Here is a 27,947-nt window from a genome sequence, read left to right as displayed (position 1 = left end):
CCCAGTGACTCAGCAAAGCCCACCAGAACATGTCTGGGCAAGTGTCTTCTAGGTACATGGATTAAGGATATAAAATAGAGAACAGTGGCAGCATGCCTTTGCTTTCAGCATAGGTCAGGGAGGAGAAAAGCAACAAGAACTGTGAGAAGATGAAGGCTTCATCTAAGGAGACTGGTCCAGGCTTCAGGGAAAAGCCTGTACATTAAGAACTGCAACATCCAGGGGGGTGAGAAAATTGCTTGATCTAAATACTGCCTAGTGTAATAAGGTTTAAAATTTAGATTGTGTATTTATCTTTTATTTTCTTCTGTAACTATCTCTGACCTTTTATGTCTACCACTTATAATCACTTAAAATCTTTCTGTAGTTAATAAATCTGTTTTATACTTTACCTAAAACAGTGTATATTGCTTGAAATGTTGGGAAATCTCAGCTCAATCTACAAAGGCTGGTGCATGTCCGCTCCACATTGAGGGAGGGGTGGACTGGGTAATGAACTTACCCTGGTCAGGTTTCTTACCAGGGCAAGACGGTACAGCTCTGGGGTGCAAGGCTGGGGAGAATAAGCTGGTGCCTTTCTCTGTGTGATTCGTGAGTGGCTTTGTGGGCATTCATGCAACCTAGCTGGGTGTGGGGCTCCACATGCTGCTGTGCTGAGTGATGACAGCGCCTGAAGGAGTTTGCTGCCTGTCACTAGCAAAGCATTGTGGAGATTTGGGGTATGTCTACACTGCACTATAAACTCAGGCCTGTGGGACCTGGGCTTATGGACTTGGCGTTTCCAAGCCAATGCTTGAATATACACACTGCTTTGCAAACCTGGGCTTACAATTGCTGGACCCGGGTATCACAGCTGTGTTAATATGTCCATACTGCACTAGACAGACCTTCTGACTTGGGCCTGCAATTTGAGATGTATCCAGGCTGCAAAATGAGAGTCTGATACACAGTGGGATTTGGGCTCTGATCCACTCCCCTACCAGGATTCTAGGGCCTGAGTCTTAGTGCTTGTTGACTCAACTTTTGTGTGGATTGACTTGTGTATGGAAAGAAGTGGGGCTTGGGCTCAAACCTGAGTTAGAGCCCAGGCTTAATGTGCAGTGTGCACAACCATTAAATTAAATTAAAGAGACTGACAGGCTGCAAGCTTTGCATAAAATAGGGTTACCATATTTCCACAATCAAAAAAGAGGACACGGGGGGGGGGGGGGGAGACCCGCCCTAGCCCCGCCCCACCCCCATCCACTCCCTCCCACTTCCCACCCCCTGACTGCCCCCCTCAGAACTCCCAACCCCCCCCTGCTTCTTGTCCCCTGACTGCCTCCTGCTGAGAGCCCCCCACCCTAACTGCCCCCCCAGGACCCTACCTGTCCCCTGACTGCCCCGACCCTTATCCACTCGCATGGGTGGCAGGGTTGTAGAAATGTTGGTGGTGCCCAGAACCCACCCACCCCCCCTGCCTAAGGCTCTGGGAGGGTGGTTGGGTGGGGGGAGAAGGTCTGGGGTGCAGGTGCTGGGCTGGGGATTAGGGTGCAGGATGCAGGCTCTGGGATAGAGTTTGGGTGCTGGGTGCAGGCTCCGGGCTGGGGCAGGGTGTGGGTGTGCAGGAGGGGGTGAGGGGTGCAGACTCTGGGATGGAGTTTGGAGGCGGTGCAAAGGGAGGGGGTGCAGGCTTTGGGAGGGAGTTTGAGGGCGGGGGGGATGGGAAGGGGGAGGGGGTTTGGGAGGGAGTTTGGGGATAGGAGGGGTTGCAAGGGTGAGGGCTGTGGGGCTGAGGATGAGGGGTTCATGATGCAGGAGGGGGCTCAGGGCTGGGGCAGAGGATTAGGGTGCGGGGGATGAGGGCTCTGGCTGGGGATGAGGGGTTCATGATGCAGGAGGAGGCTCAGGGCTGGGGATGAGGGGTTTGGGGCATTGGAGAGGCTCGGGGCTAGGGTGGAAGGGCAGAGTAAGGGCAGCCTGTCTTGCCATTAGTGGATGGGGGGCACTAGGACCCGGGGGCAGCAGACAGCAGTTGCTGCCGGCTCTGGTAGTAGAAGCAGGCAAGGGAAAGGGAGGGGGGAGGACCCACGGGGGGGGGGATGTGCAGAGGGGGGGGTGGCAGGTGGAGGCCGGGGACCCATCCAACCCTCCCCCTGCTCCCTGACTGCCCCCCGGGACTCCCCTTACCATGCCCATGTCCACGTGTAGGCAAAACACGCTGCAGGCAGCAGGGGGGAGCAGGGGAGGGCTCTGGCTGCTGGAGGCCAATGGGAGCGGCTCAATCAGGCCCAGCCGCCCAATCAGCAGCCGCACTCTGCATGGAAGGGAGGGAGTGAGGGGAGGAGAAAAATCCCGGACCTTTTAACCTTGTTACCAATTCCTCCCGGACGGCTATTTAGAGACGCAAAAGCCGGACATGTCCGGGGAAATACGGACGGATGGTAACCCTACATAAAAGAGTCTAGAAGCACATTTATACACCTCTGATTCTGAGGGCAACTAACTGCCATACTTATAGAGAAAACTGAAGAGGCTCTCAAGCTGGCTGAAAACAGGTATTATAAAGGGTGCGGGAGACGAAGGCTAATAAGCTGCTTATAAATTAAGACAAGAGAAGGCAAAATTAAAAAATGCCAAAAGGAGTAGTAAGTTTTAAGACCTGAGAGATTACTGAAGAACTGAGGAGGTTCTATACAGTTCTTTATGCCTTCAAACCATGACAAGCCCACAGGAAAAATTATTGAATATATATATTAGAGAGGTTAACACGCCAAAGTTAACTCAGCAACAGTTAACAGATTGGAAAGATCAGTAGAGACAGAGAAAGCTACAAATTTGATTAAATTAATGCCAACACCAATCCCCAGTACCAGACAGGTTTTCAGCAGAGTTTCATCAGGTGAAGTCACGTCACTGAAGACAAACCAGATACAATGCTTTTGTAGGGAGTAAGGAGATTCCCCAATACAATGAAAAGGGCCGATGATATAATACTAAAGCCACAAAAAGACAAGCTGCTATGTGGCTTGTTAAGGCCAATCTTGCTTCTTAATATAGACATGAACCTATTTTCAAAGTCTCTTGCCAGAATAGAAGCAGTCCTTCCTCAGTTAATACAAATTAGTTAAATAGGTTCCACATGCAATAGACATCCGAATAACATTAGAATATCAGGATTGTTTAATAATATAGGGAACAAAAAACTGAAGGCCTGTGCTATTCTTAGGCACGGATATGGCATTTGATAAAGTAGAGTAGCCTTTCCTAAAAAACAATGCTATTGGAAATGGGTTTTGAAGTCAATATAAAAAACAAACAAACAAACAAACAAACAAAAACCACCATGGATAAATATGACTCTCCCTCAGATAAAACAGGAGTGAATGGGGGTATATGCCCAAGAATTTCAATTACCAGAGGAACCAAATAAGGTTGTCCTCTATTCCTGTTGTTGTTTGCTCTCTTTATTTAACCCCGGCTCAAAACGTAAGCCAGAAGAGCAAGTTAAAATGAATAAAACTGAACTTACTGTTGTGCTGTATGAAGACTGTGCAATACAAATCATTACCAACCCAGTGCAATCTATGACACATTCTCAAGGTAATTAATTCAGAGGTATATTAGCCTATACAATTATATTAAATCCCAAATTAGATCTAAGGATGGAAAGATCTAAGGTTCAATAGCTGCACAATACATTGTTTGCTTAAATTACACAAATTCTGAAGTATTTAGGAGTCAATATTTCTCCTAACTTCAAATCAGCTACATGAAATTAACTTTCCTCCCATTATTTTGAAACTGAAAAGTTTGTTGGATTGGAAAACACTACATTTGTCTTGGTCACATAGCAACAGTAAAGAACTGTTGCCAAAAAGGTTTCCTACTTCAGGTCCTATCAATATGTACATCAAGAAGAATAAGGAAATTCAAACAGGAGTTACATTAGTATTAGACAATAAACATATATCCACGCTGGAAGGGGAATTGGCAATACCAAATTTACTAAAATATTATTGGGGGACTATTTGCATCTAACACATCAAAACCCATGTAGGAAGCCTAAGTTTCAGGAGATGATTAACAAGGATAGAAAATCTCATTAAAGAAAAGGGCAGCCAGAAGGGGCTGACTACCAGATGGTGCAACAAATTGTTACTGATGGATTGAAATATAGATGAGAAGGTGAGCAGCCACAAATGGATTGTTTAAGGATAACACACACAGACTCTGAATAAGTTTGTCTGAAACTTCCATAAACATGTTAACAAAGGCTCTTTGGTAGTTAATGACACTGAATTCACTGGCTTGAAGAACACACTTTCTGGTATGCTACCACATGAGTCTTAAGATTTTAATTCACTATATATTAAATAACTTGTTTTGAATTTTTAAATGAAAGAAAGTTGAACAGCAGTTCAAAATATTTACAAAAGTAGCAAATACCTGAAGTACTCACAGCTGTGGAATAAGGGTTATGAACTCCAATATTTTCAGCCCAGCAGCCACATCCATAAAGAGCTGCCTGAGAAGATAAATGGATCTTTTATAAATTCAGGTACTCAGTTTTTGGGGAAAAGAGAGATTATTACATAGGATAAAGGAATAAGATTCAAAATAGCTACTCCAGTACATTTTGCTACATCCTCCAACAGTTAATCCTGAAGAGGAGTGCCTTGGAGGTGCTCTTATCTCCCTAGGTAGGGATGAAGGGCTCAATCTTACTGCAATGGTAAAACTCACATTCATTTCAACAGGAGCTGGAATGGGCCCTATTACCATAGGAGTTCTTTAAAGCATGTTTTATGTTTAAAACATTACAACATAAATGCTTTTAGCTACACATTTTAAAGAACCATTTAAAATGCTGTAGCTAAAGAATCTTAAGGTCAGTCCAAAAGAGAGTTACCCGTGGGATGATGCCAAACAGTGGACTAACCAGTTGTACGTAAGCTGTAGCGCATACAGACTCTTGAAGCGTCTCAAAATTGTTATTCCATGTTGATAGGCCTATCTATGCTGTGTGTTCTTATAGTATCATATCTTTATCACCTCCTTCAAAAGATTCTAGCACAACAAAAGAGCATCACTGAATTTGAAAATGGACACATTCTCCTCACATATTGATCAAAAACATATAGAACTAGTAAATTTATCTAAAAGGTATCAGAGTGGCACTTTTTCTTTTAAGCTTTGTGGGGTATTTAATGAGTGGCAAAGGTGAGATACTAACAGCACTAGCAAAAGCTAAGCGTACCAAGAACAGGCTCTAGCTTTCTCTATCAATGCATCCCAAGTGTGACCTGCAACACATGCATCCGAAGAAGTGAGGTTTTTACCCACGAAAGCTTATGCCCAAATAAATCTGTTAGTCTTTAAAGTGCCACCAGACTCCTTGTTGTTTCTGCAACACACCTGTTATTCCAGTCTTATGTAATAACCAGAAAGCATGCCAAATTAGAAGAAGATCCTCTAGATTAGACAAAACTCATTTCCCCATACAGAGTAATCAAGAACTGAATCCAGGTCTTCAGATTTGAACGCTAAGGCATCAATTCACTATCACTTGGCTCTTGCCTAGTTTACAGATGCACTGTTTATTAAATATGTAAGCCGTTCCCTGGTAATACTAAGTAATTGTCCCCAGTTGAAAATACATACTCACCTGACCAACTCTTCCAGGATGCTTCAAAGCTAAGCCTCCACTGGAGACAGCAGCAGCAACATTTCCTTCTTGGTCAACAACGACTGCACCAACTGTATCCAGTGTTCCTGAGTCATTCTCCTGCAGGACATACAAATAGAAGCAACTACTAAAAATAGTATACTAACAGAGGGCTAAAATTAAATTATATTTCTTTAAAAGTATGCAAAAGCAATGCTCAAAATCTGATAACTAACAGGCAATCCAACAAGAAAAAGCTTCTTTATTGCTGTCCATGGTGTACCTGGTCTGTAATGTTGTAAATTTTCATTCAAAGTGGCAATTCACTTATTCATGAATAGTCACTGAATCAAGGAAAGAGATGGAGAATGACTCTCGAGCCACTGAGCCAAAAGTTATAAGAAGGGTGGCACTCTCACCAGCTCCCCATTTTGTTACACCAGCCCAAAAATGTTTCAGCAATGCCAAAATGAAGTTTCATGTCAACACTACCAAATGTGTTCATTTTTTGGTATTGTCAAAACTATTTGGCGAACTTGACCAATTCACAAATAGTTTCAGGTCAAGCAGAACTGCGTTTTTTGGCAAATAATTTAATCATGGAAAAAATTATGCTCAATTCTACTATTAACTCATTTATGGGTATTCTGTGTCACTAGCTCCATGGCATACATTTAAGTTGTTATAAAAACTCAATCCTGCACACAATCACCCTGGTGAATAGTTCCACTGAATTCAATGAAGCTACTCATGTGAGTAAAGTTACCCATGTACGTGTTTGCAGGATTGCCCCTCCAACACCCCCAAAAAGCTGCTCTTTACCCAATTATCAATCCCTTGAGCGTTCCAGTTCCAAAAGTCTACTAATTTAAAAGCTCATGCTGTGGGACAAAGAAAAAGTTATGGCTTAATCTATTAACCAGAATTTTTACCACTCAAAGAATATGCGTATGTTACGTAGTACTTTAGTTATATATTTTTGCTTGCAATCTTCACATACCACTGTGATATGAACTCAGCAACACCTCAAGGTGGTGTAACACAGCTCACCCCCGCAGCTGGTACTCTTGAGGGAAAAAAGGGAAGCTCACCCCTCTTCTCCTACCCAGTAACAGGCAGCTTCTTTCTTCCACCCACATTATTATTTCTGAACCAGCACCTGAAATTGGCACCAAACACATCCAATATTACTCCTAGAACCACCACCTATCTCAGGTACTTATCTGGCCCTCATCACCATAGCATTTGAGCACCTCACAATCTAATGTAATTTATCCTCACAACACCCCATGAGATAGTACTTCCCCACTTCCATTTTTCAGATGAGGAACTGAGCCAAAGACTAAGTGACTTGCCCCAGGCCACCAAAGAAATCTAAAGCAGAACAGAGAATTGACCCAGGTCTCTAGATTGCCAGGCTAGGGCCCTACTTATCCAGGACCATCCTTCTTCTCTGACTGCAACTGACACTCTTCCTCCTTTCTACTCACTCATCACCCCTCAGCTTCTGTAACAAAAACAAAACACTTAAGAGCAAGTGAGGAATTCAACGCTGCCTGCTATAATTTTCTTCCAAAGCTCAAGTCTGCAGCATCACAGTGGCAGTCACTACCCATGCTCCTCCAGTGGAGCTGACAGCTAGGACTACAGTCACACTGTACTGGTAATTTATCTTTTTAGAAGTTAAGGAGAAAGTGAAAGCTAGAATGGAGGGTCTCCCATGGAAGAGTCTCCATAGAGTTCATTCATTTTTCTCTACTTAAAAATGAGAGATTAGGAAAAAAAACAAGTCTCTTCAAATATACAAAATTAGAATTACCATTTCAATTTTTAGCATGTAAATAGCTTACAAACACAAATGCTGGATGTAAAATATCACACACTATGGCTATTAACTCCAGTAACTAAGTAAAATGACTCACATAATACACATACCAGGTTCCAAATTTCTAGTGCCTTTTCTTAGGAAACTAAGTTTTCAGAGACTCGAAGAGGAATAAGAAAAAAAAAACTTTATTTTTAATTATTATTAATCTTCCTACTATGTATATTTGTAAGTGTACCCTACTATTGAATGTCACAGCCTGGTGTTAGCAACTGTAGGTCTCTATCTTGGTGTTTTATAGTAAAATTGACTAGAGGATGACAACTCCAGTCGCAGTAACTTTTGAGGTTTTGAAATTTGATTTTGTTACAAATTAGAAGGAAACCAAATTGAATTGCTACTTAACCAGATCAATTAACCAAGTATCAAAAAGAACTATTTCAACTCCTTCTGTACTTGCATTAACTCCAGATACAGGAAACCGCTCTCCATCATCCCCCCAGAAAACGACACCACAAAACTACAAAGCAACCTGGGCCCCAAAGGGAGCTGAATATTCCACCATATTATAATACTTTGCCTCAATGAGAAAACATTAAAATTTTACGACTTTCTCTCCTTCACTAAATACAGCTAGAGAAAAAGAATTTTTAGTTAAAAGGAGTGCTATGTTATGTTTCAGTTATGTCAAAGCTTAAGTAATCCACTAACATACAGTCACCAGGAGTGAAAACCCAAATAATTAACTTACCTAAAGCAATTTACAATGAATACCATTTCTAGTCACATGCTGAGTGATTCCTTCAGGCTGAATTTTTCTGGAAGGTTTTGGCCAAAATGGTTCAGCTGTATTTCAAGAACGAGGTTAGTGTTATTTACCCTTTCCCGTGATACAAAAAACCCGGAGTCACCCACTGAAATTAATAGGTAGCAGGTTTAATACAAACAAGAGGATATACTTTTTCACATAATGCACAATAACCTGTGAAACTCATTGTCATGAGATGTTGTGATGGCCAAAAGTATAACTGGGTTCAAAAAAGATCTAGATAAGGTCACAGAGGATAGGTCCATCAATGGCTATTAGCCAAGATAGTCAGGGACGTAACCCTATGCTCAGGGTGACACTAAACCTCTGACTGCCAGAAGCCAGGATCACCACAGAATCATAGACAGATCATATCAGAGTTTCTATGAATAGAAATTCCATGCTTGAATAATAAGAGTATAAACAGTAGGAATATACTTCCGAGCACCTGACCAGGATGGTGACGATGATTGTGAAACACTCAGGAAGATTATAGAGGCTACAAAAACAGAAAACCCAAAAATAATGGGGGATTTCAACTATCCCCATATTGTCTGGGTACATGTCACCTCAGGATGCAGAGATGAAATTTCTAGTCACCATTAATGACTTCTTCTTGGAGCAGCTGGTCCTGGAACCCACAAGGGGGAGAGGAAAGTCTCTCTTCCTGCAGTCCCCGACTCAATCACTACACACCTTCCCAACATCTTAAGTAAATGAAGCAGAGGTTCTACAAATGGCCCCTTTCACTGCACAACCTTGATTCTTTACCAGAGCATCATTCATCCTCTGCACCGAGCCAGGCAGGGTCATGCACAATAAAAGTGATCATGTGATTAAAGATTATCACACTATGTAGGCACAATGGGGCCAAAATAAGGTTGCACAGGAATTTTGGTTCTGCCATTAATTAACTTCTGAGTTTCTATGTTAAAAAGAACATTAAGGGTGGGATTCACAAGGTGGATTTAGCCACCAAATTATCACTTTAAGGCCAACATTTAGGCACCACTAACCATTTAGGCACCACTGTCATTCACAACCCCCCTGTTCAGTTACCATCTAACTCTGTAACGTGCTTAGAGTCCCTAGGTACCTATGTTTCCACCTTTAAAGTCCCCAAGATGCCTACATTTCAGTGGCTGGAAACACTCTCAGCTGCCCAAGTCCTTACATCTTGACATTGTCCAGTAGCTCTAAGCCATGGGGGGAACCCAAACTAAACAGTCCCCTGTCTATCTGGCCTTCAAGACTCAATCCTGTAGGTGTGTGCTCTGAGCACACCTAAACCCACACAAAAATGATTGCTCTCCCCTTATAACCTTTAGCCCAGTGGTTACAACACTCACCCGAGATGTGGAAGACTGATTCAATCACACCCTCTTCCTGATGTGAAGCAGGGACTTGAATTTGTCTCTCTCATCTCCCAGGCAAGTGCCCTAACCACTGACCTGTAGAGTCATTCTCACTTTCCTAGCCCCATGAATATGTGATTACTTATAAAACACTGGAACTATTTCAACAACAGGAGAAATTAAGAGAAATCTGTCCCAGGAGCACCCATAGCCCAATGGTAAGGGCACTCCTGGGAAGCAGGAGACTATGGTTCAAGTCCCTGCTCCACATCTAGCAGAGGGGGATGGAACCCAGCTCTCCCACCTCCTGGATGAGTACTCTACCCACTGCGCTGAAGGCTGTAAGGGGTCTCCTCATTCTCCTCTGTTTCTTGAAAAATGGCTGACTGGGCTTAGGCATCTAACTGCAGAAAAGGATTCATGGCTGTGAATCTCAAGCAGAAGGACGACTTCCAAGCAGTATCCCCAAAGGGAGGAAGGAGCTTTGGAATCCAGTCCAGATCTGAAGATAGCACTGCTGAACCAAGTGCCACACTGGATCTAGCAGCATGGGATGTGGTATATATAGTGTTTCTAAAATGTATGTATTGAAGCCTACGTAGTGGTCCTCCATAGCTCACATACTAGCACATTCTTAAATTATGTCGTAGATGTTACCTGTGATCTGGTCAAATGCACTATCATCCTTTGGGGTGGGTGGGTAGGGGCTGAATGACTGCAGCATCGTAAGTGATAATACATCCAGAATACTATGAAAGGCAGGATCTGCCATCAAAGCACCAATGTCCAAGATCCTACGGGCTGACGTGATGGCTACTAAAAAGCCATTTCTGAAGATTAGTAATATGTCACCCAGAGTGTTCTGACCGCAGGCACAAGTATATATTTCCTAAACTCCCTAAATCACAATTAGAAAAAGGAAAATACTCACATACAGTTAAGTTAGTTAAAATATCTTTAAAACTAAATCGTACTGTCAATCAAATCCAACAAAATCATGCAATTTAGGGCTTTTGTTTTTCAAAAGCAGTGGGCCTGAACAAAGACTATTGTGTACATACGACTCAAACCCAATGTTACTCAAATCAAGCAGATGGCAATTCTTCAGAAAAGTGGCTTGTTTCAATATAACTGAAAAAAAAGCTTAACAGCCAACAAAAATTTGCAGATTAAGAACAGGACCTTCTGCCATCCTCTAGTACTAATAAACATTTTCAACCATGTTCAAAATCAGTTTTTTTTTAAAACAAATATTTAGGAAAGGAATGGCATTTTATACTGGAAAGAAGAAGTTTACAGGGGGAACAAAGTGAACATCTGATAATTACTTGTGCCTGCGGTCAGAACACTCCGGGTGACAGTTGGCCAGTCAGTCAGTACTCCATGCCCAGCTGGGGAATAAATCACTTATAGTCCACTTCAACAGAAACAGCTCCACTTATGAACACATTTAAGATTAGCTCACATGCAAAGGAGTATAATTTCTCAAACCCTGTATCATCTAATCATTTAGCATGCACATACAATCTCGAAGATGTGGAAATATATTTTAGGTCAGTTCCTAGTTTCTTCATCCACTAAATGTAGTGAAGTTAAACAGATTTTTAACTTTAAATTAGAAACTCATAAAGAAATGCTAAAGAATAAAAGAGATTAGAACTTTTAACTAAGTTGTAGAAATTGTGAAAAATACACCAATAATATTTTGTTGTTCACTTGGGCCTCGTCTAAACAGTCAGTTAGTGTACAGCAAGCGCACTAGCGTGCTGTGTGGATGCTGCTACTGCATACTAAAAAGTTCCATAGTATGCTTTGACATACTGCTGTTCGATAGCAAAACTACTCTGGTCAGTGGCATTGTCTAATTCTTATATACAAGGAGTACTCAATGCTATGGAGGAATACTTTAAAGCTGTGGTGGGCCACACGCAGCCCATCAGGGTAATTTACTGGCGGGCCGCGAGCCAGTTTGTTTACACTGATCGTCCGCAGGCATGGCCGCCTGCCGCTCCCAGTGGCCGCGGTTCGCCGTTCCCAGCCAATGGGAGCTGCGGGAAGTGATGCCCCGAGCTGCGAGAGCGCTGCAAACTCCAGCGCCCCCTGATAGTGCTGAGGCGTTTTTAATGTGCACATTAGGTATTACAATGTCACAAAATTATTTTACCAATCTGTTTTAAATGTTACCTGCAATATATTAATGGTAAGACTAATACTTATCAGTTAACCATTTAACATTTTACATCCCTAATTAGGAGCTGTAGGCTACAGAGGCTGCCTCTTTTCCTCTTCCTCTGTGGGCCTCAGTGGGTACATTCTGCTTTCACATCTGTTCCTTCCATGAACCAGAACGACAGGTACTGAGAGAATGGCATAGCCATTTCGCCTACATTGTCCATCTTTAGCTTTGTGAAAGAATGAAGAGGAAGCACTGGAGGGAAAGGTGAGAACCCACCCCCAATAGACGCGGAGAATGGGGCGAAACCCCTCCAAGATGGGTAGGGGAAATTTTGCACTTCTCAGAAGAAGTTTACTATAAAAGTGCATAAGTGCATGAAATTTTGAGAATTCTATGTTTTTGACACCAGATGAAGTAGTGAACAAAGTTTTGGAATATATTTTATCTAGTAAAATATTCTGCCTTTGGTAACGGAACCTTCATGCCACGCTTTAACTTAGCATGAAATGCTGCTGTAAGCTTTAAAGGTCCCCTTGCACCACCTTAATTACAATGGCAGTGGCAGGTGCTAGTCCACACTCAAACAAGGATCTGATATCCTCGTATCAGATTATCCAAAAGCTTTAATTGATAATGATTCCTGCAGTATGTGTTCCACTGACTCAATTTTATTAAGCCAAATAGTGGAGTTTCCAAACTAATTCAGACAAATGAACATGCTAGTTTTCCGACATACAAATACACTGGCCAAATGTTCAATTGATGTAGTCATGGTGAAATCAATGAGTTATGCTGATTTACACCAGCTGAAGATCTGGTCTTTTGAAATTACATGTACCTCACTGGCTAACACCAATGAAATGTAAGTGTATATGCCTCTCAACTGCAACCGCATAAAGCTGAGTCAGGAGACTTCTATTTTCTGAAGAGGCTGCAGTGAAATTAGGACAATCACTCTGGCTGTAATTAAAAACGTTGGGTTAAAACATTCACTTGCATGGAACAGATTTGTCAAACAAATGAAAGACACCCCAGGGGAACTCTGTTAGGGGGGAAAAAGAAAAATCAAGCTCATTAAGGTTTTATCATGGAATGTGCAAGTGCCACGTAAAGGCTCCAATCCTTAGATTTTTAAATATTCACTTTATTGCATATGCAAGTTCTAATCCATTTCATGACTTCTGAAAAATCCACCCAACAAAGAGAATGGATGTCCAAAATGAAACGTTAAATGAGTAAACACTATCTAAACAAGACATTTACATGTGAACTAGTCCTTTGGGAAAAAAATTAAGGCTGTGAAAAAATGTTGTGTCTTAAGGAAGCGGAAATTCAATTGGCTTTCACAAGACCCTCTGACTAGTCAAGCTATCCACAGAGGACTGATCCAATTCCCATTGTAGTCCGAGGGAGTCTTGACTGGCATTAGTGGGCTCAGAACCAGGCCCAAAATGAGTTATCCAAGTCTGGTTTCAGTGTAATTTTTGTTGAGTGTGCTACAGAATTGCTACATCCAATTATTTAATCCCTCGTCCCAACCGAGGGAGGCCAGGGACCAACAAATCCCCCTTAGCCCTAAAGCTGTTCCCTTCAGATCAAGTTTGATGCATATTGAAAGCTCTCTCACTGGCCTGCAACTGCCTGCATTCTACATATTACGTAGACACATTATTTCAGCCCACAGCGTTGTCAGTCTGGTTTCTTTCACAAGGACCGAATTCACTGAAATTTAGAGAAAGTGGTGGGATGAATCAAGTTACTTACCAGTAAGCAGAGTTCTCATATATGGTCATCTCCTCTACCTACTACCCCTGGTCTGTGGGTGCTCCCCATAACTGCTGCCACATGACCCTTGAAATTTCAAATTGGTTGGTAAGCTCATGCACCAGCACATGTATCAAGCATTGACTTGCCCCACATTACATGAATGTCAATACTGTGCAGAGACCCCCTCCTCCCTCAGTTACAGGGAAGTGTGCACAAACCTGTAAGCAACCGGCGAAGTTCAGATACCAGTAAATAACCCATTTTTCCCCTCTAATTCTTATCTCCTCTATTGAGTCTCAGCTTTTCGAAGACTGAGAATTAGTACTTTTACATAAGGAAGATATGATTTGAGAATGCAGAAGAAATAGGCCTGATTCTTCACCACCTTGTGCAGTCATTTACACCTGTATAGAGCAAGGGTAAAATATTATTACACTTTCGTATGCAGTATTATCGTAGCCATGTTGGTCCCAGGGTATTAAAGAGACAAGATGGGTGAGGTAATGTTGGCCCAATAAAAGATATTACCTCACCCACCTTGTTATTCTAGTTCCATAGCATTTACGTGCACTTTAAATGAGGGTAAGTGACTACAAGGCAGTGGAGAATCAGGCCACCAGAGTCTGGAGATCTGGCTGTCCAAGAAAGGCATCGACCTCAAACAAAATGCAGGTAAATGTTTAAAAAAATAACAGACTAGCCTTCGCTTTCACAGTTGTCATATTTCACCGAAGGGATATGTTTGGCATAGGCTATAGCGGTTGCCTTGCTGCACCACTTGTAAAGTCTTCAATAGACCAACCCTGCAGGTGTGAATTATACAGTCCACCACTAATTTTTCTTTTATTTAGTATTGTACTCACTAAGTATCCTACTTTAGCCAACTATATATTAATGCTTAATATATAGGTTTACAGTATGAGTAACAGAGAGACATGATGCTGAAGTGAGAACAAAGGCTCAAAACTCAAACTAGCAGGGAGGGGAAGAAAAGAAGGAGAGAATTGTGGCAGTTTTGTAGTAAAGGAGCATAAGTAACGTGGGCCAGGGTCAATGCTAGATGCATGAACTGATGCACATTTACCTACCTGATATTTCAAATTTCACCGCTTCCAGGTCCACAAAGCAGTGTTCTCAGGCAACATTAAAAAATGGGAAACAATGATAGATCCCAAGCTAGAGAAAATGCTTTATTAGATATTTATCTGCTCATATTTACACTTGTCATATTTCCACTTTAAAACGTGTAATAGTATAGCTATATTTACATCACAAACAAGACAAAAGGCATCTTTTTCACAGCTCTTTTGAAACTGTAAATAGCAGGAAGTTCTATCACCACAGAAGATAATTTAGATGATCTGATATTATACTGATACTAACATGCATAAGATGGCCAAAGATGAGTGGTCTGTGATGCTATATCAGGTTACTTCATCTACAAAATGAAAAATTTAGATGTGAAATTTTCGCGTTATGAATTATCTTTGTGGTAAGGGTGACAAAACATCTACTGACCTTTTCACTTGATTGTCTTCTTTTCTTTAGCTGAATAAGATCTGTTTCCACCTTTTCTGCCAACTCCAGCTTCCTTTTGTTCCTCTTAAAAGCTGCTAAACTAAACCCTGTAAAATATTTTAAAAGCATTTAACTAATGAAGGGTTATTCAAACAAATAGTAGACTAGTAAGGTATTTCACTTCAGAAGTCTCTTCCACCCCACATGATTAGCAGTAATATCCGAAGTTAAGATATAGATTGTGTGAAGTTTCAGTACTACAGATTTTACATCTTTTACTAAATCAAAAGGAGACACTGTTCAAATATAACCTTGAGTAAAATATCTAATGCAGACAAGTCACTGAACACATCTGGAAGTTATGATGCCCTAAATATCTCCCTGTTTGGCAGTCATGTAGCAACACTAGACAAAAGAGAAAGCAATAAGTGGCTTGTTAGAATGATTGTTTTGGACTGCTAAGATGTAAATAGATGCCATGTGAGCTTGTTTTGATGATATCCATAAGTTTATATAGCCTCTTAACTAAAGTTAATTACATATCTGTATGCTCACCCACATATTTAAATCCACATAATACACATGCAATATTTTTATGCACCATAATCCAGCACAGGCTAAAGATCAATACATCTTGAGGATGCATACATGTGTTTTTCCACATTTAATAACTACATTTAAAAGGAAATGTTTTCTAAATTACAACTAAAAATGTGATGCTTAATAAAAATGATGGTGTATTCTCAGTTTGAGGACTTTGTTTTACAAAAAGCATATTGACAGGAACACGTTTGTAGTTCAAATTAGTTTTGATTTAAGGTTACCCTCAGCTTGTCTTAATTCCCCCCTATACTTCTAAGAGGGAAAGAAGAAACATTGCAGAGGATAGTCCCTTCAATAAGCAGAGACGTATACAGGTATATTCCAAAGCCAGTGAAAGTTAAATGCAAGAAATCCCTACATCATAAAAGAATGTTTAATTACATTTCAAATATAGCTGAAAATAGCTTTCTTCCTGTACCATTATCATTTACAAAGCCAGCACAGCTCCAGGAGCAATCTATTAGTTAACTGATACTGCCTAGTAAAACCGGCCAAAATTCATAGTTTCCAGTTCATGGAATATTTCAACATTTCAAAATTTGGTTTTAGCCAGGTTCAGGCTGAAAACAAATGTTTGAAAGTTTCTCATGAACCAGGAATTCTGAAAAAAATTTGTTTCAAAAGCACCAAAACATGGTGTTTCCAAAACAAAGTATGATCCCCAATTCCTGGCACCTCTTTTGTGAAACTGACATGATATCAGTTTCACCACTGCTATTCAATGGCCGACAACAGTGAAACTGACAAATTTCAGCAGCTGCCAGGGATCCTTGTTATGCAGACTTCCCCAGAGCTGGGCACCCCAGGGCTTCCAAACTTCTGGACCATCTGGCTCTCTGAGCTACCTGACTCACACCACCTGGGGAGTCAACTGGCCCAGAGTCTGGAAACCCTGGCTCTGCACCCTAGCTCAAATCAGGGCTCTCAGGACTTTCAGAGTCACAGCTCAAGCTGAGATTTCCAAGCTCCTGGATTCAGTGACAGCCAGCCTAGAACCACTGTGAGCCCTGGCTCCAGGCTCACAGCAAGGCACCTGAAGACTCTGAGACCCAGCTCAATCCAAAGGCCCCAGGCTTCCCATTCTGCTGTAGGGACCCTAGAAACCTGGGCTCTCCTGCCCCAAAGCACACTGCACAGCTGGGGTGTACCTGAGCCATGGACCTATGGTTCCGTGGTGACCTGGCAGGGACCAGGAAGGTTTCCTCAGGAGTTTCCAACCTGCTCTACTGCCTAGCCAGCAGAATACAACTTACCTTTGCAATTCCCACAAAGTTTCACGGAAACTATAGTTACATCTTTGGCAATTTAATAGGGAAGACTGAAAGACACCCAGTGCATTTTCCTCTTTAGCTTAAAACAATTTTAAGGTATGAAAAATTTGGGGCCTAAACTATCAGTCTCCTTTCCTCTCTTAAGTAATTGAGAAAGCTAATCTTCACAAATCCATTAAAAATTATGAAGGTTTCTTATAGATTCAGGACCAGGACAACCTGCAACAGCCAAGAAAGGAACCCATCCCATCATTCAGAGCATAGTAAAGCAGGAATTCATTAAATATGCCTGTATATGATTCAAGACAAAGAGCTCTTTAGTGTGTAAACTGATCTAAAGAGTGAAAAAGAGAACACTTCTTCATTGGAAAGATTACTCCAGCTACAACTTGGTTTGGATTGAGAAATTGTCCTAAAAAGTACAAGCCATTTAGAAAATGTGAATTTAAGTTCAATTTTTAACAGGCAAACTTTCAGGTTGACTTGGGCCTCAATCCAGCAAGACACTTAAGAACGTGTTTAACTTCAAGGAAGTGAAGAGTCCTACTGATGTGCCCCAGTGCATTTCTTGGAACCTAAATGGCTCAAGGACAGTGATAAAGCTCTGGAGCCCTTCAGTTCTAGGTTACCAGTGACTTTAAGCCACTGTCATCTGGAAGCTGTGTGGCAGTTTAAATGAACAAATTGGTGGTTTCAGTCCTGAATGGACAAGCATACAAAGACCTCTACCACAATTAACACTAGTTGGAACTACTGGTAGCATTGTTGGCAGTGGCAAAGGGCTGAACAGGTTTAGAGACTGAACTATTCACCCTGGAAGTGATCCTTCTAGAATAAGACTCATGCACATTGACAGGACAGGGTGGGGAAGCTTGCACTTCCACTACTCTTGGCTTATCTGTTCAAAGTCCAAATATTTGTGTGGAAGCTTATTCCGCTAGGCCATCCTACCTGCCCTGAGGCTCCCCTCTCCTACAGCTGCTTTTCCAGCCTATGGAGTAAGTAGTGGCCACAGCCTATCTGTACTACTTGTATATCCACTGGCCCAAATGCCTGTACATGATTATGGAATCTATAGGCCAACTCACAACTTGCTACTGATACTGTCCTGTAAACTAGTTTATACTGAGAAAGCACCAAGACCAAATATGCAGTAAGAGGACTGTAGAACGTCTACCATCATTCTTGCACCTGGGATGGCTACTTCACCACTTCAACCGCGCCCTCAACATATGAAGCTCTCCAAGGTTCAAGAGGTAAAATTCACATGCTGGCAATAGAACCTTTCTAGCACCTTTCACCAGCATAAGAGTTAATTAGTTTTGACTTTAAAGTGTACTTTCATTTTTAACTTATCTAAAGGTTTGTGCTTTCAACAAGCGTACTGTCCTAGAGATTTGCTTTTAAAGACAATCTTATACATAGGTTTTGATTCAGTGTAGTATGTTGTAATAGTATTTTCAAAAAGTGTTTTCCTTTAACATGGCCTTTCAAGAGGACACCACTGGATTACCAAATGCAGCGCATAGGACAAAGGCCATCATCACCTGAGAAATTGTACGTGCCCATAGGTAATAAGCAGCACATAAGCATGAATTTGGGATACCAATACGTCATTCAACTCCAGAAAACCAGTAAAAAGTATTTGCACAGTTTTAGCCTCCATAGCAGTTAAAATTTATATAATCATGATGAGATTACAAGATTGGTTGGTATCACTGATTTAAAAAAAAAAAAAAAATCAATACAACACATTACATGGATTAAAAACTGATCTCAAAGAGTAACTGCGAGTCACTTTTCATCCAAAGCCAAAGGTCATGTTTCTAGCGGAGGTCCAAAAAAATTGATTCTTGGCCCAATAATATTTGAATCTATGATTTTTGAAGGAAATAAAACTGCTAGAAAGTCACAGATGACAACAACTGGTAATATAGTAACGATAGATCAGTTCAACAGAGATCTGTATTGCTTGGAAAACTAGTGTTATTTGAACATGTATTTTTTAGTGCAGTCAAATTCAAGGTCATACATCCAGGAAAAAGGCAGGTCACACTTACAGGATGGTTAACTGTATCCCAGAAAGTAGTGACTCAAGAGGACTTGATAGATGACCCACTGAACACAGACTCCCAGGACAATGCAATGACTCAGAGGGTTAACATGGTCCTTTGATGTACCAACAGGGTGTGATGGGGTATACAAACCCCACACTGGGCCCAAAGGGGTCAAAAGGCAATACTAGGCCCAGGTAGCCCTGCCCTTTTGGGTCTCCTAAGCATGCTCTGGCTGGAGAAGTGGGTAAAAGAAGCTCAGAAGCCCAGGAGGACAGGCTGCTGGAGAGATGACTCCTCCTCTGGGAAGCTAGATGGAAGGCTGAGCCTGAGAGGGGACTACAGAGTGGGTAAGGCCCACAGGCAAGGCCTTCTCCAACCGCTACCCCCCTTTGAGAACCAGCAGGTCCTGCAGGGCCCTGCTCACTTGGACTCCTTTGTTAAGTTATTGACTGCCCCAAATCAGTAGGAAGTAGCCTAGAACTGCGGATGTAGACTCTCCGCAGGGAGGACCCTGCTGGTGTTGCTTCCCACAAAGCCCAGGGCTGGGACCCAGTGGAGAGGGAGGGCCCTGGTCCCCCTGCTATACCCCCGTTAAGAGCAAAGACCCAGATGTAGGTGGAGGCCAAATCACTCACGGCTTAGCCCTGGTCTACACTGGGGGGTGGGTGGGGGAATCAATCTAAGTTACGCAACTTCAGCTACGTGAATAACGTAGCTGAAGTCGACGTACTTAGATCTACTTACCGCGGTGTCTTCACTATGGTGAGTTGACTGTTGCCTGCGCCTCTTGCTGAGTTGGAGTACAGGAGTCGATGGGAGAGCGCTCGGGGATTGATTTATCGCATCTAGACTAGACGTGATAAATTGATCCCCGCTGGATCGATCGCTGCCCGCCGATCCAGCCAGTAGTGAAGACATACCCTTAGAGTCAGAAACCAGGCACTTCTACTGCCCTGACAGAGAGACAAGGGGCTGGAAGTCAGGTACACTAACTGCTAACTGCACTAATCCCTCCGAGCACCCTGTTGCACAGGGAAATAGAGTGTAGATGTAGAAAGGTGATATGTCTCTCACACTGAAATCATGGGACTTACTGGATTTGGGTGCAAGTCTGTGCTCACACTTCAGAAAGGATGCTGAATAGTTGGACAGGGTTCAGAATCATTAAGTCTGGGAAACCTGCCTTACAGCAAAACTTAAGCTCAATCTATTCACCTTAACAGGATGCTGAGACAACTTGAATATGGTCTATAAGTACCTACATGGGGAGAGATTCTGAATAGTGAACAGTTATTTAAGATAGCAGAGATATAACAAGATCCAATGGCCGGAAATGAAATGTTGACAAATTCTAACTAGAAATAAGATGCAAATGTTTAGCATCTAGAATAAATTAGCCATTGGAACAATTTATTTTGGGACATGGTAGACTCTCCCTCAGTGCAAGTCTTTAAATCAAGATTGGAAGTCTAAAAAACTATGCTGTACTCAGCCACAAGATTCAGGTTTTATGCAGAAATTACTGGGTGAAATTTCTGTCTATAGTCAATCTAGATCATAATGATCTCTTCTAGCATGAAAACCTGTAAGTGACCAATTTCTAGCCCTATACACTTAAAACACAAATGTAAAAGACCTTATGAGCAGTAATATTGTATTTAGTGGTTGATCTAGTTTCTCACCTGTACAGATTGCACAAAAGCAAAAAAGAGTGAACTATAGAATTGTGTCTTTAAAGTTAAAAATAGCAAGGATAAGAGGGGCTTTCAGCAGCTAGCTGATATTAAGATAGTCTTCCCCTCCTGCTCCCATCATCACCACAAATCCCATGAAATTTCTAGTCCATCAGTTCCTACACTGACAAATACCTCAGCATGTACTTCAGTGGCAAGGTCAACCACCACATAAAGCAGAATAGAGTAATTCTGGTAATGCCAGTTACAGTTCCATAGTTAAAGTTTTGCACAAAACTAGGATTTATCCTTTCATTTAGGAAGAATACAACATATCCTCCCCAAAATTAGAGCACTGAGAATTCTTGAGTAAACGCATTAATTTATTTGAGTTTAATAAGTTTAGCTCCTGATGTCAAACCATTGTCCCTAATGGTCTTAATGGAGTCTCTTCAGACTTCCCTTATAGTTGAAACTCACTGAAATCTTGTGCTTATGCTACACTTGATTTTTAGGATTGATAGTTTTCTCTCGGCGATTCTTCACTACTGAAAGTTTCTCCTTCAGCAGGAATTCTGCTAAGGACTGCCTTCTTTCAAAATGGCTGCCACCACCTATTGTTTTTAAATGGGACTCAGACCACAAGCTGCCCTTGCAAAGACTGCCACCATTTACTTCCTCCTCAATGTTCCTCAGCAGCAGAAGGAAATCTTCCCCAAATCACCACAGGCAACAATGGGCTATAGTAGCCATTTTCAAAATGGCAACTCTTCATGAGTTTGACGTACATTTTTTCCTTCAACCTGTGTTGAAAGATGCACTCACTAATAAAAACAGCAAAAAAGCTATCCTTAAATATATTTTTTCAGGAGCTACCTGTTGTATCAGATCTAACAGACAGGGAGGGTGAAACTGGGATGGTTTTGTATACAGAGGAAGGAAGAATATCAAGGAGTGGGGGGAGCTGGGGAACATACGCCACCCGATTTGTGGTGTTCTGGCAATGCAAAGCAACTGTAAACTGGCTAATGCTCCAGCTGCTTTGTGCTCCTCCAGAGCCACACCTAGTAGTGTGAAGGAGTAAGGGATAACATTCCTCTGGGGTCAGGGGCTTGGAGCTGGCCTGGCTGTTGGATTATCCCACCCCCTGCACCTGAGGAAAGATGCAGACCTTAATTAGCTGCCCTTTATAAAAGAGGGCAGCAAGATCCTCCAGGAAGTGGAAGAGCCTGGGCGGTGCTCCCAGTGGACTGCCCTTGGAGTTCCAGTGAAAAACTGCTCCAGAAACCCAAACAGACAAGAGGGGAAACTGTAGGGGAGCCCTGGAGGTCTGAGGCTCTGACGTCAGAGCCAGGAAACCTTGCTATGGGAATTAACGGATGCAGGAGTCAGATTTGGGGAAGGGATTGCTATGTTTGCAGATTTTTGAAGAAAGCGTGCAAGGGTGGGATTGCGTTGGTTAAAAAGGCTCAATTAAAGAAACCACCCCAACTAAAGGAAGGAATCCCAGGAAACTAAGAAGCACAGAAAAAGGTTACCCCAGTGAACTGGCCCGGGAGAATAAAGCTTGGTCCAACAAGAGGAGGACACTATAAGACAGGCCTAATCTATTACAAAAAGCCAGATAAAAGACAGTTACCTTTTCTGTAACTGTTCTTCGAGATGTGTTGCTCGTGTCCATTCAACATTAGGTGTGTGTGCTTGCCACATGCACGTGTGCCGGAAGTTTTTCCCTCCGCAGTATCTGTAGGAGACCGGCTCTGGCGCCCTCTGGAGTGGCACCTGCATGGCGCAGTATAAAGGGTACCGCTGGCTCCTCCCACCCTCAGTTCCCTATTGCTGGAAACTCCAACAGTGGGGAAGGAGGGCGGGTTGTGGAATGGACATGAGCAACACATCTCGAAGAACGCCAGTTATGGAAAAGGTAACTGTCTTTTCTTTTTCGAGTGCTTGATCATGTCCATTCCACATTAGGCAACTCCAAAGCAGTACCCCTGTAGGTGGGTAGAAGTTCACGGACGTGTAGATTGCAACACAGCTCTGCCGAACCCAGTGTCATCTCTGGCCTGCTGAATGATGGCATAATGAGCAGTAAACATGTGAACAGAGGATCACGCTGCGGCTCTACAGACATGCATCATTGCGTTCTTGCTGGGTGGCACGTGCCTCAGAGGGTCTGCGCCAATCTACCGGCAAGGTACACCTCGAGTCCTTCGATCGGTGCCCCCAGTGCGGGGACCGAAGTGGGCTCCGCTGAGCCTGCCTCTCCAGTCCTGAGGCATGACAGCTTCGGGCAGGCAAACACTGGCGGGACATCCCTCTAGATGGGGGATCAGGACTGCTGAGGCAGGGACACACGCATAGGTCCCAATGCGGGTTTTCCCCGAGATTGGGGTACCGCGGAAGCCGGTGTGGGCGGCACAGGGAGTGTCAGGATTTCTTGAGCCATTCGAAGAGCTTCGGGCATCAACGGCACCTGAATCTGGCTAGGGCCTGCACTGCTATCCGGAGTTACAGGCAGAGCAAGAGATGGGCTGCACCACTCGACTTGAACTGGGGCCCAACTTCCCGAAGGGGGGTTGAGCTGCACAGCACGGGTCATGGCTCACCCCCAGCCCACTCCTGTCCCTTACGAAAGGTAGGGGAGCTTCCCCTCCCAGTCTTTTTTGGCTTCTTCCCCAGAGCCATGGAAGGGGACTGGTGCCGGCTCGTGGACGGCGCCGGCGGAGCACTGCGCACGGAGGCCGCAGTGCTCGGTGCGGAGTCGGACCGCTGCTCCGGTGCCGGAGTGAGTGCTGACTCCATTAGGAACGCTTTCAGATGGATATCACGCTCCTTCTTCGTCCTAGGTTTAAAGGACTTGCAGATACAGCACCTGTCACTTGTGTGCCCTTCGCTTAAGCACCTTAGGTAGCTGGTATGTGGATCGCTGATGGGCATAGGCCATTCACAGCGATCGCAGGGCTTAAAGCCCGGGGACCGGGGCATGCCCCATCCCCCGGCTGAGTCCCATTTGGGACTAACGAAAAGTTGAGAACTACTACCAAGGGTAACTAAGAAACTACTAACTATATACAACTATATTACAGGTTTTCAAAGTTCACAAGAATAGAAAATGAAACAACGCTAGCCGAAGCAGCAGATGTTCCAGCACCGTCACTGGCGGCAAGAAGGAACTGAGGGTGGGGGGAGCCGGCGGCGCTCCTTATACTGCGCCATGCGGGCGCCCCTCCAGAGGGTGCCAGAGCCCGTCCCCTACAGATACTGCTGAGGGAAAAACTTCCGGCACTGGTGCATGTGGCGAGCACACACACCTAATGTGGAATGGACATGAGCAAGCACTCAAAGAAGAATACCATGAATCTGACCCTAGACATGACTTAAGGTTGATACTACATTTTAATGATTTGACATTAATGATTATTAAGTGTATTTGGCTTCCATTAACAGTTTCATACAGTAAAGAAATTCCTAAACAAAAAATGTTATAGTTTGAAATACTTTAACAACTTAGGGCAAAAAATTACAGCAAATGTGGAATATAAACAAAGGAATGCAGAATTAAACTTAAAACATGTTAAGTTATGGAAATGGACATTTAGGGCACACAAACCACCCTAAATCTGTCTCGTAATTACACCAATGGGCGGGAGGAAACTCATCTGTCTCTAAGAGACATATTTTTCTATTCTAGGACCACAAGCACTAAAGTGCCTTATAATCATGTTACATGGCTGAGGGCAGAGGTAAAGTTCTTGGGTACCCTAACTGCATTTCCATACATCAACATGTTTAGATTTTATTTCAATTTAATCTGACCTCGGAATTTCTTGAACAGTTGTTTTGGGGAAAACTGTAACATCCCTGTAATACATTTACCCAAAACTACTGATATGTACTCAACCATAAATGCATCTTAATACAGTTTGCCTAAGACTCTACAGATTTGTTTTGCTTTTTAGCTAAGCTATGTGATTTTGCAAAGGTTTTTGATAACTATTTCAGAGTTTTTGGAATAAAAGCTTTACAAAATAGCATATATAATGCTAAAACAGTAGTTTGGTCTTTAATAGGCTTCATGATTGCGGTGATACCGGTATAGTCCAAGCTGAGGCATCACCAGAAGTTAAGCTCTTCAGACCTAATTTGTGATATTAATTACAAGTCACATAATAAAGTTTGGGGTGTTACTTTATGGAATTATATTTCATGGTGAATATTTACTGAGCAAGTTATTTGGATACATTTCTTATTTTTGGGTGTAATTCTGTGGTTCACATATGAAAAAGACATACTTGAATACAGAATGTTGCATAATTTGAGTGTGTACTAACTATTTTGGAAACTAATCTAGCATTCCAGATTTCAGAGGACAAGTCTTAAGACCACAGTCTCACAACATTAGAGCTGTCCTATATGATGAGGACTTCATAGAAAAGGTACAAAGTTCAAGAAAATTTGAATATTTTCAAAAAGCAAGATTTAGCCAAATCTACCTTTTCCTCACTTGACAGAAGTACTATTTATACATATGCTTAAATAATCTGATATTTCTAGGACTGGATGTTTCAAATAGGCATCTAGTTAAATAAATTAAACAGATTTTCAAATACCATAACTGAGAAGTTTACTACTGTCAAATGCTTAAATCCTAGTTTTTGTTAGTGCACAACAAAAATTAAGTTATATAATCACAAGGTTTTACATTCCCCTCTCCTACTAAAATCTGTTCTGTTCTTTAGAGCAGTATTTCTAATCATTCCTACCTGGGTTCATCATCTGAATATTTCATTAATTTTTTCCAGATATGATTAACAGATACAGCAATATAGAAATTTCTATCACTGTCAAATCACAAACATTAAATTTGGGTTAATGGTCAAACTGATATATACAATTATAAATATAGATCTTCATAAGTATTATGTGATGTTTCTGTTGGAGTAGGTAACATGGTGTTTCTATACTGAGATTACCATTAAGGCAACATGTATGTTAATGATTCAAGATAGAGGCCATGTCTACACTTACCAGGGACTGATGCTGCTGCGATCAATGCTGCGGGGGTCGAGTGAAGACCCGCTAAATTGACTGCAGCGTGCTCTCCAGTCGACTCCAGTACTCCAACAGAACGAGTAAGTCGATGGGCGAGTGTCTCCTATCAACGCAGCGCAGTGTAGACACCACAGTAAGTCGATCTAAGCTACATTGACTCCAGCTACATTATTCACGTAGCTGGAGTAGCATAGCTTAGGTCGACTTACCTCAGTAGTGTAGACAAGGCCATAGTATCCAAGTTTAAAATAAACTATGAATCCAAGATATTAGGAGTAGTAAGGACATGTTTTCTATCTCTGGGGATCAGATCAGGCTCTAACTAGTCATACAGCACCCCCGGCAGTCAGTTCATGGAGTGGACTGAAACAGTATCAGAGAGGAGGTTTCTGTACACTTTCCCTTTTAACGCAGTTTGAAAAGAGAATACTGCAGTTGGGGGGGGGGGGATTACAAAAAGAATATAACAGCAAATTACAGGAATTAAAGTGGCTTAGCACAGCAATCTGCTGAGCAGCTGCTAAATAACTACTGCGTAACTGAAAACAGAAACAGATGCAAGTAATTAAAAATAGGTATGTTAAAATGAAATTTAACTCTGATATATAACCCCAGCTATGCTTGGGCTAAGCTGAGTGACTGTATTAGATCTAATTTTCCTTCATATTGCTCCACTTTGACAAAGACAGCAGCATGTAAAGCAAAGTAATGTTCATCTGTAAGTAGTGTCACAGATTTTAACCCAACATGTGACTAGATAAAGCCATACAGCCACCAAGATTGTGTTTGCAGGAGTGAATCAATCTGTATGTCCCTGCTCATGTAAAGTTTGCTGCACCCAAGGAACATGATTTCACCACAGGAGGAGGAAGGCAATGGTATAACCATCATCTGTCCTGGGCTTCTATCAGGGAGGACAGTTTTATTTTACTGTGGAGCTCCATCAGACGCACTCAGTCAACACATCGGGGGGGGGGGGGGGCATCTCCTGGGTGCCCTTGTCCTACTTTGCCCTGTGCTAAGCTTATACATTGTTTGGGCTGCACTTTGCTGCTCTGGCGTCTCAGAGAATTGCAAGTAAGCTTGCATCACTGTGATCCCTTCCAGGTAGGCTTTACACGACTAACAGGCTAGAGTTCTGCCAGCAGAACACAGGCAGTGAAATGAGCTCGTTTACCTGCCACATGATGAGAAGCGATAGAACTTCCATAGTTAAGGTTTAGCCAGAGTCTTCTGTTTAAGGACCATTTTCCCCCAAAATGTCCTAAAATCCACATGTATACTCAGATTGTCAAAAACATGAGCTAGCTAAGCCTGACCTAAACTTAATCATTCTTCCTAACCGACACACACGCACACACTTCCTAGAGATTTTGAGTTAATAACCCTTTCATCTTCACCTTAAGAAAACCTTTTAAGGTTCATAGATTCATAGATTCTAGGACTGGAAGGGACCTCGAGAGGTCATCGACTCCAGTCCCCTGCCCGCATGGCAGGACCAAATACTGTCTAGACCATCCCTGATAGACATTTATCTAACCTACTCTTAAATATCTCCAGAGATGGAGATTCCACAACCTCCCTAGGCAATTTATTCCAGTGTTTAACCACCCTGACAGTTAGGAACTTTTTCCTAATGTCCAACCTAGACCTCCCTTGCTGCAGTTTAAGCCCATTGCTTCTTGTTCTATCCTCAGAGGCTAAGGTGAACAAGTTTTCTCCCTCCTCCTTATGACACCCTTTTAGATACCTGAAAACTGCTATCATGTCCCCTCTCAGTCTTCTCTTTTCCAAACTAAACAAACCCAATTCTTTCAGCCTTCCTTCATAGGTCATGTTCTCAAGACCTTTAATCATTCTTGTTGCTCTTCTCTGGACCCTTTCCAATTTCTCCACATCTTTCTTGAAAGGCGGTGCCCAGAACTGGACACAATACTCCAGCTGAGGCCTAACCAGAGCAGAGTAGAGCGGAAGAATGACTTCTCGTGTCTTGCTCACAACACACCTGTTAATACATCCCAGAATCATGTTTGCTTTTTTTGCAACAGCATCACACTGTTGACTCATATTTAGCTTGTGGTCCACTATAACCCCTAGATCCCTTTCTGCCGTACTCCTTCCTAGACAGTCTCTTCCCATTCTGTATGTGTGAAACTGATTTTTTCTTCCTAAGTGGAGCACTTTGCATTTGT

The 27,947-nt window shown here is 42.4% G+C and overlaps 1 protein-coding gene across 1 annotated transcript in view; it reads right to left on the bottom strand.

Moving 5' to 3' along the window:
• Nucleotides 1–27,947, bottom strand: part of TASP1 (taspase 1) — a 172,082-nt gene that overhangs the window by 106,292 nt on the left and 37,843 nt on the right. Inside the window, exons 8-10 of the mRNA XM_065401129.1 lie at nt 15,097–15,203; nt 5,648–5,767; nt 4,429–4,507 (exon numbers count right to left, since the gene is read on the bottom strand). Coding sequence (XP_065257201.1) covers nt 4,429–4,507; nt 5,648–5,767; nt 15,097–15,203 — 306 coding nt within the window. The remainder of the gene's footprint in view (nt 1–4,428; nt 4,508–5,647; nt 5,768–15,096; nt 15,204–27,947) is intronic.

The sequence above is a fragment of the Emys orbicularis genome, chromosome 3 (assembly GCF_028017835.1).
Source record: "Emys orbicularis isolate rEmyOrb1 chromosome 3, rEmyOrb1.hap1, whole genome shotgun sequence".
NCBI classification, from domain to species: domain Eukaryota; kingdom Metazoa; phylum Chordata; order Testudines; family Emydidae; genus Emys; species Emys orbicularis.
This window is presented reverse-complemented; position numbering and strand designations above follow the sequence as displayed.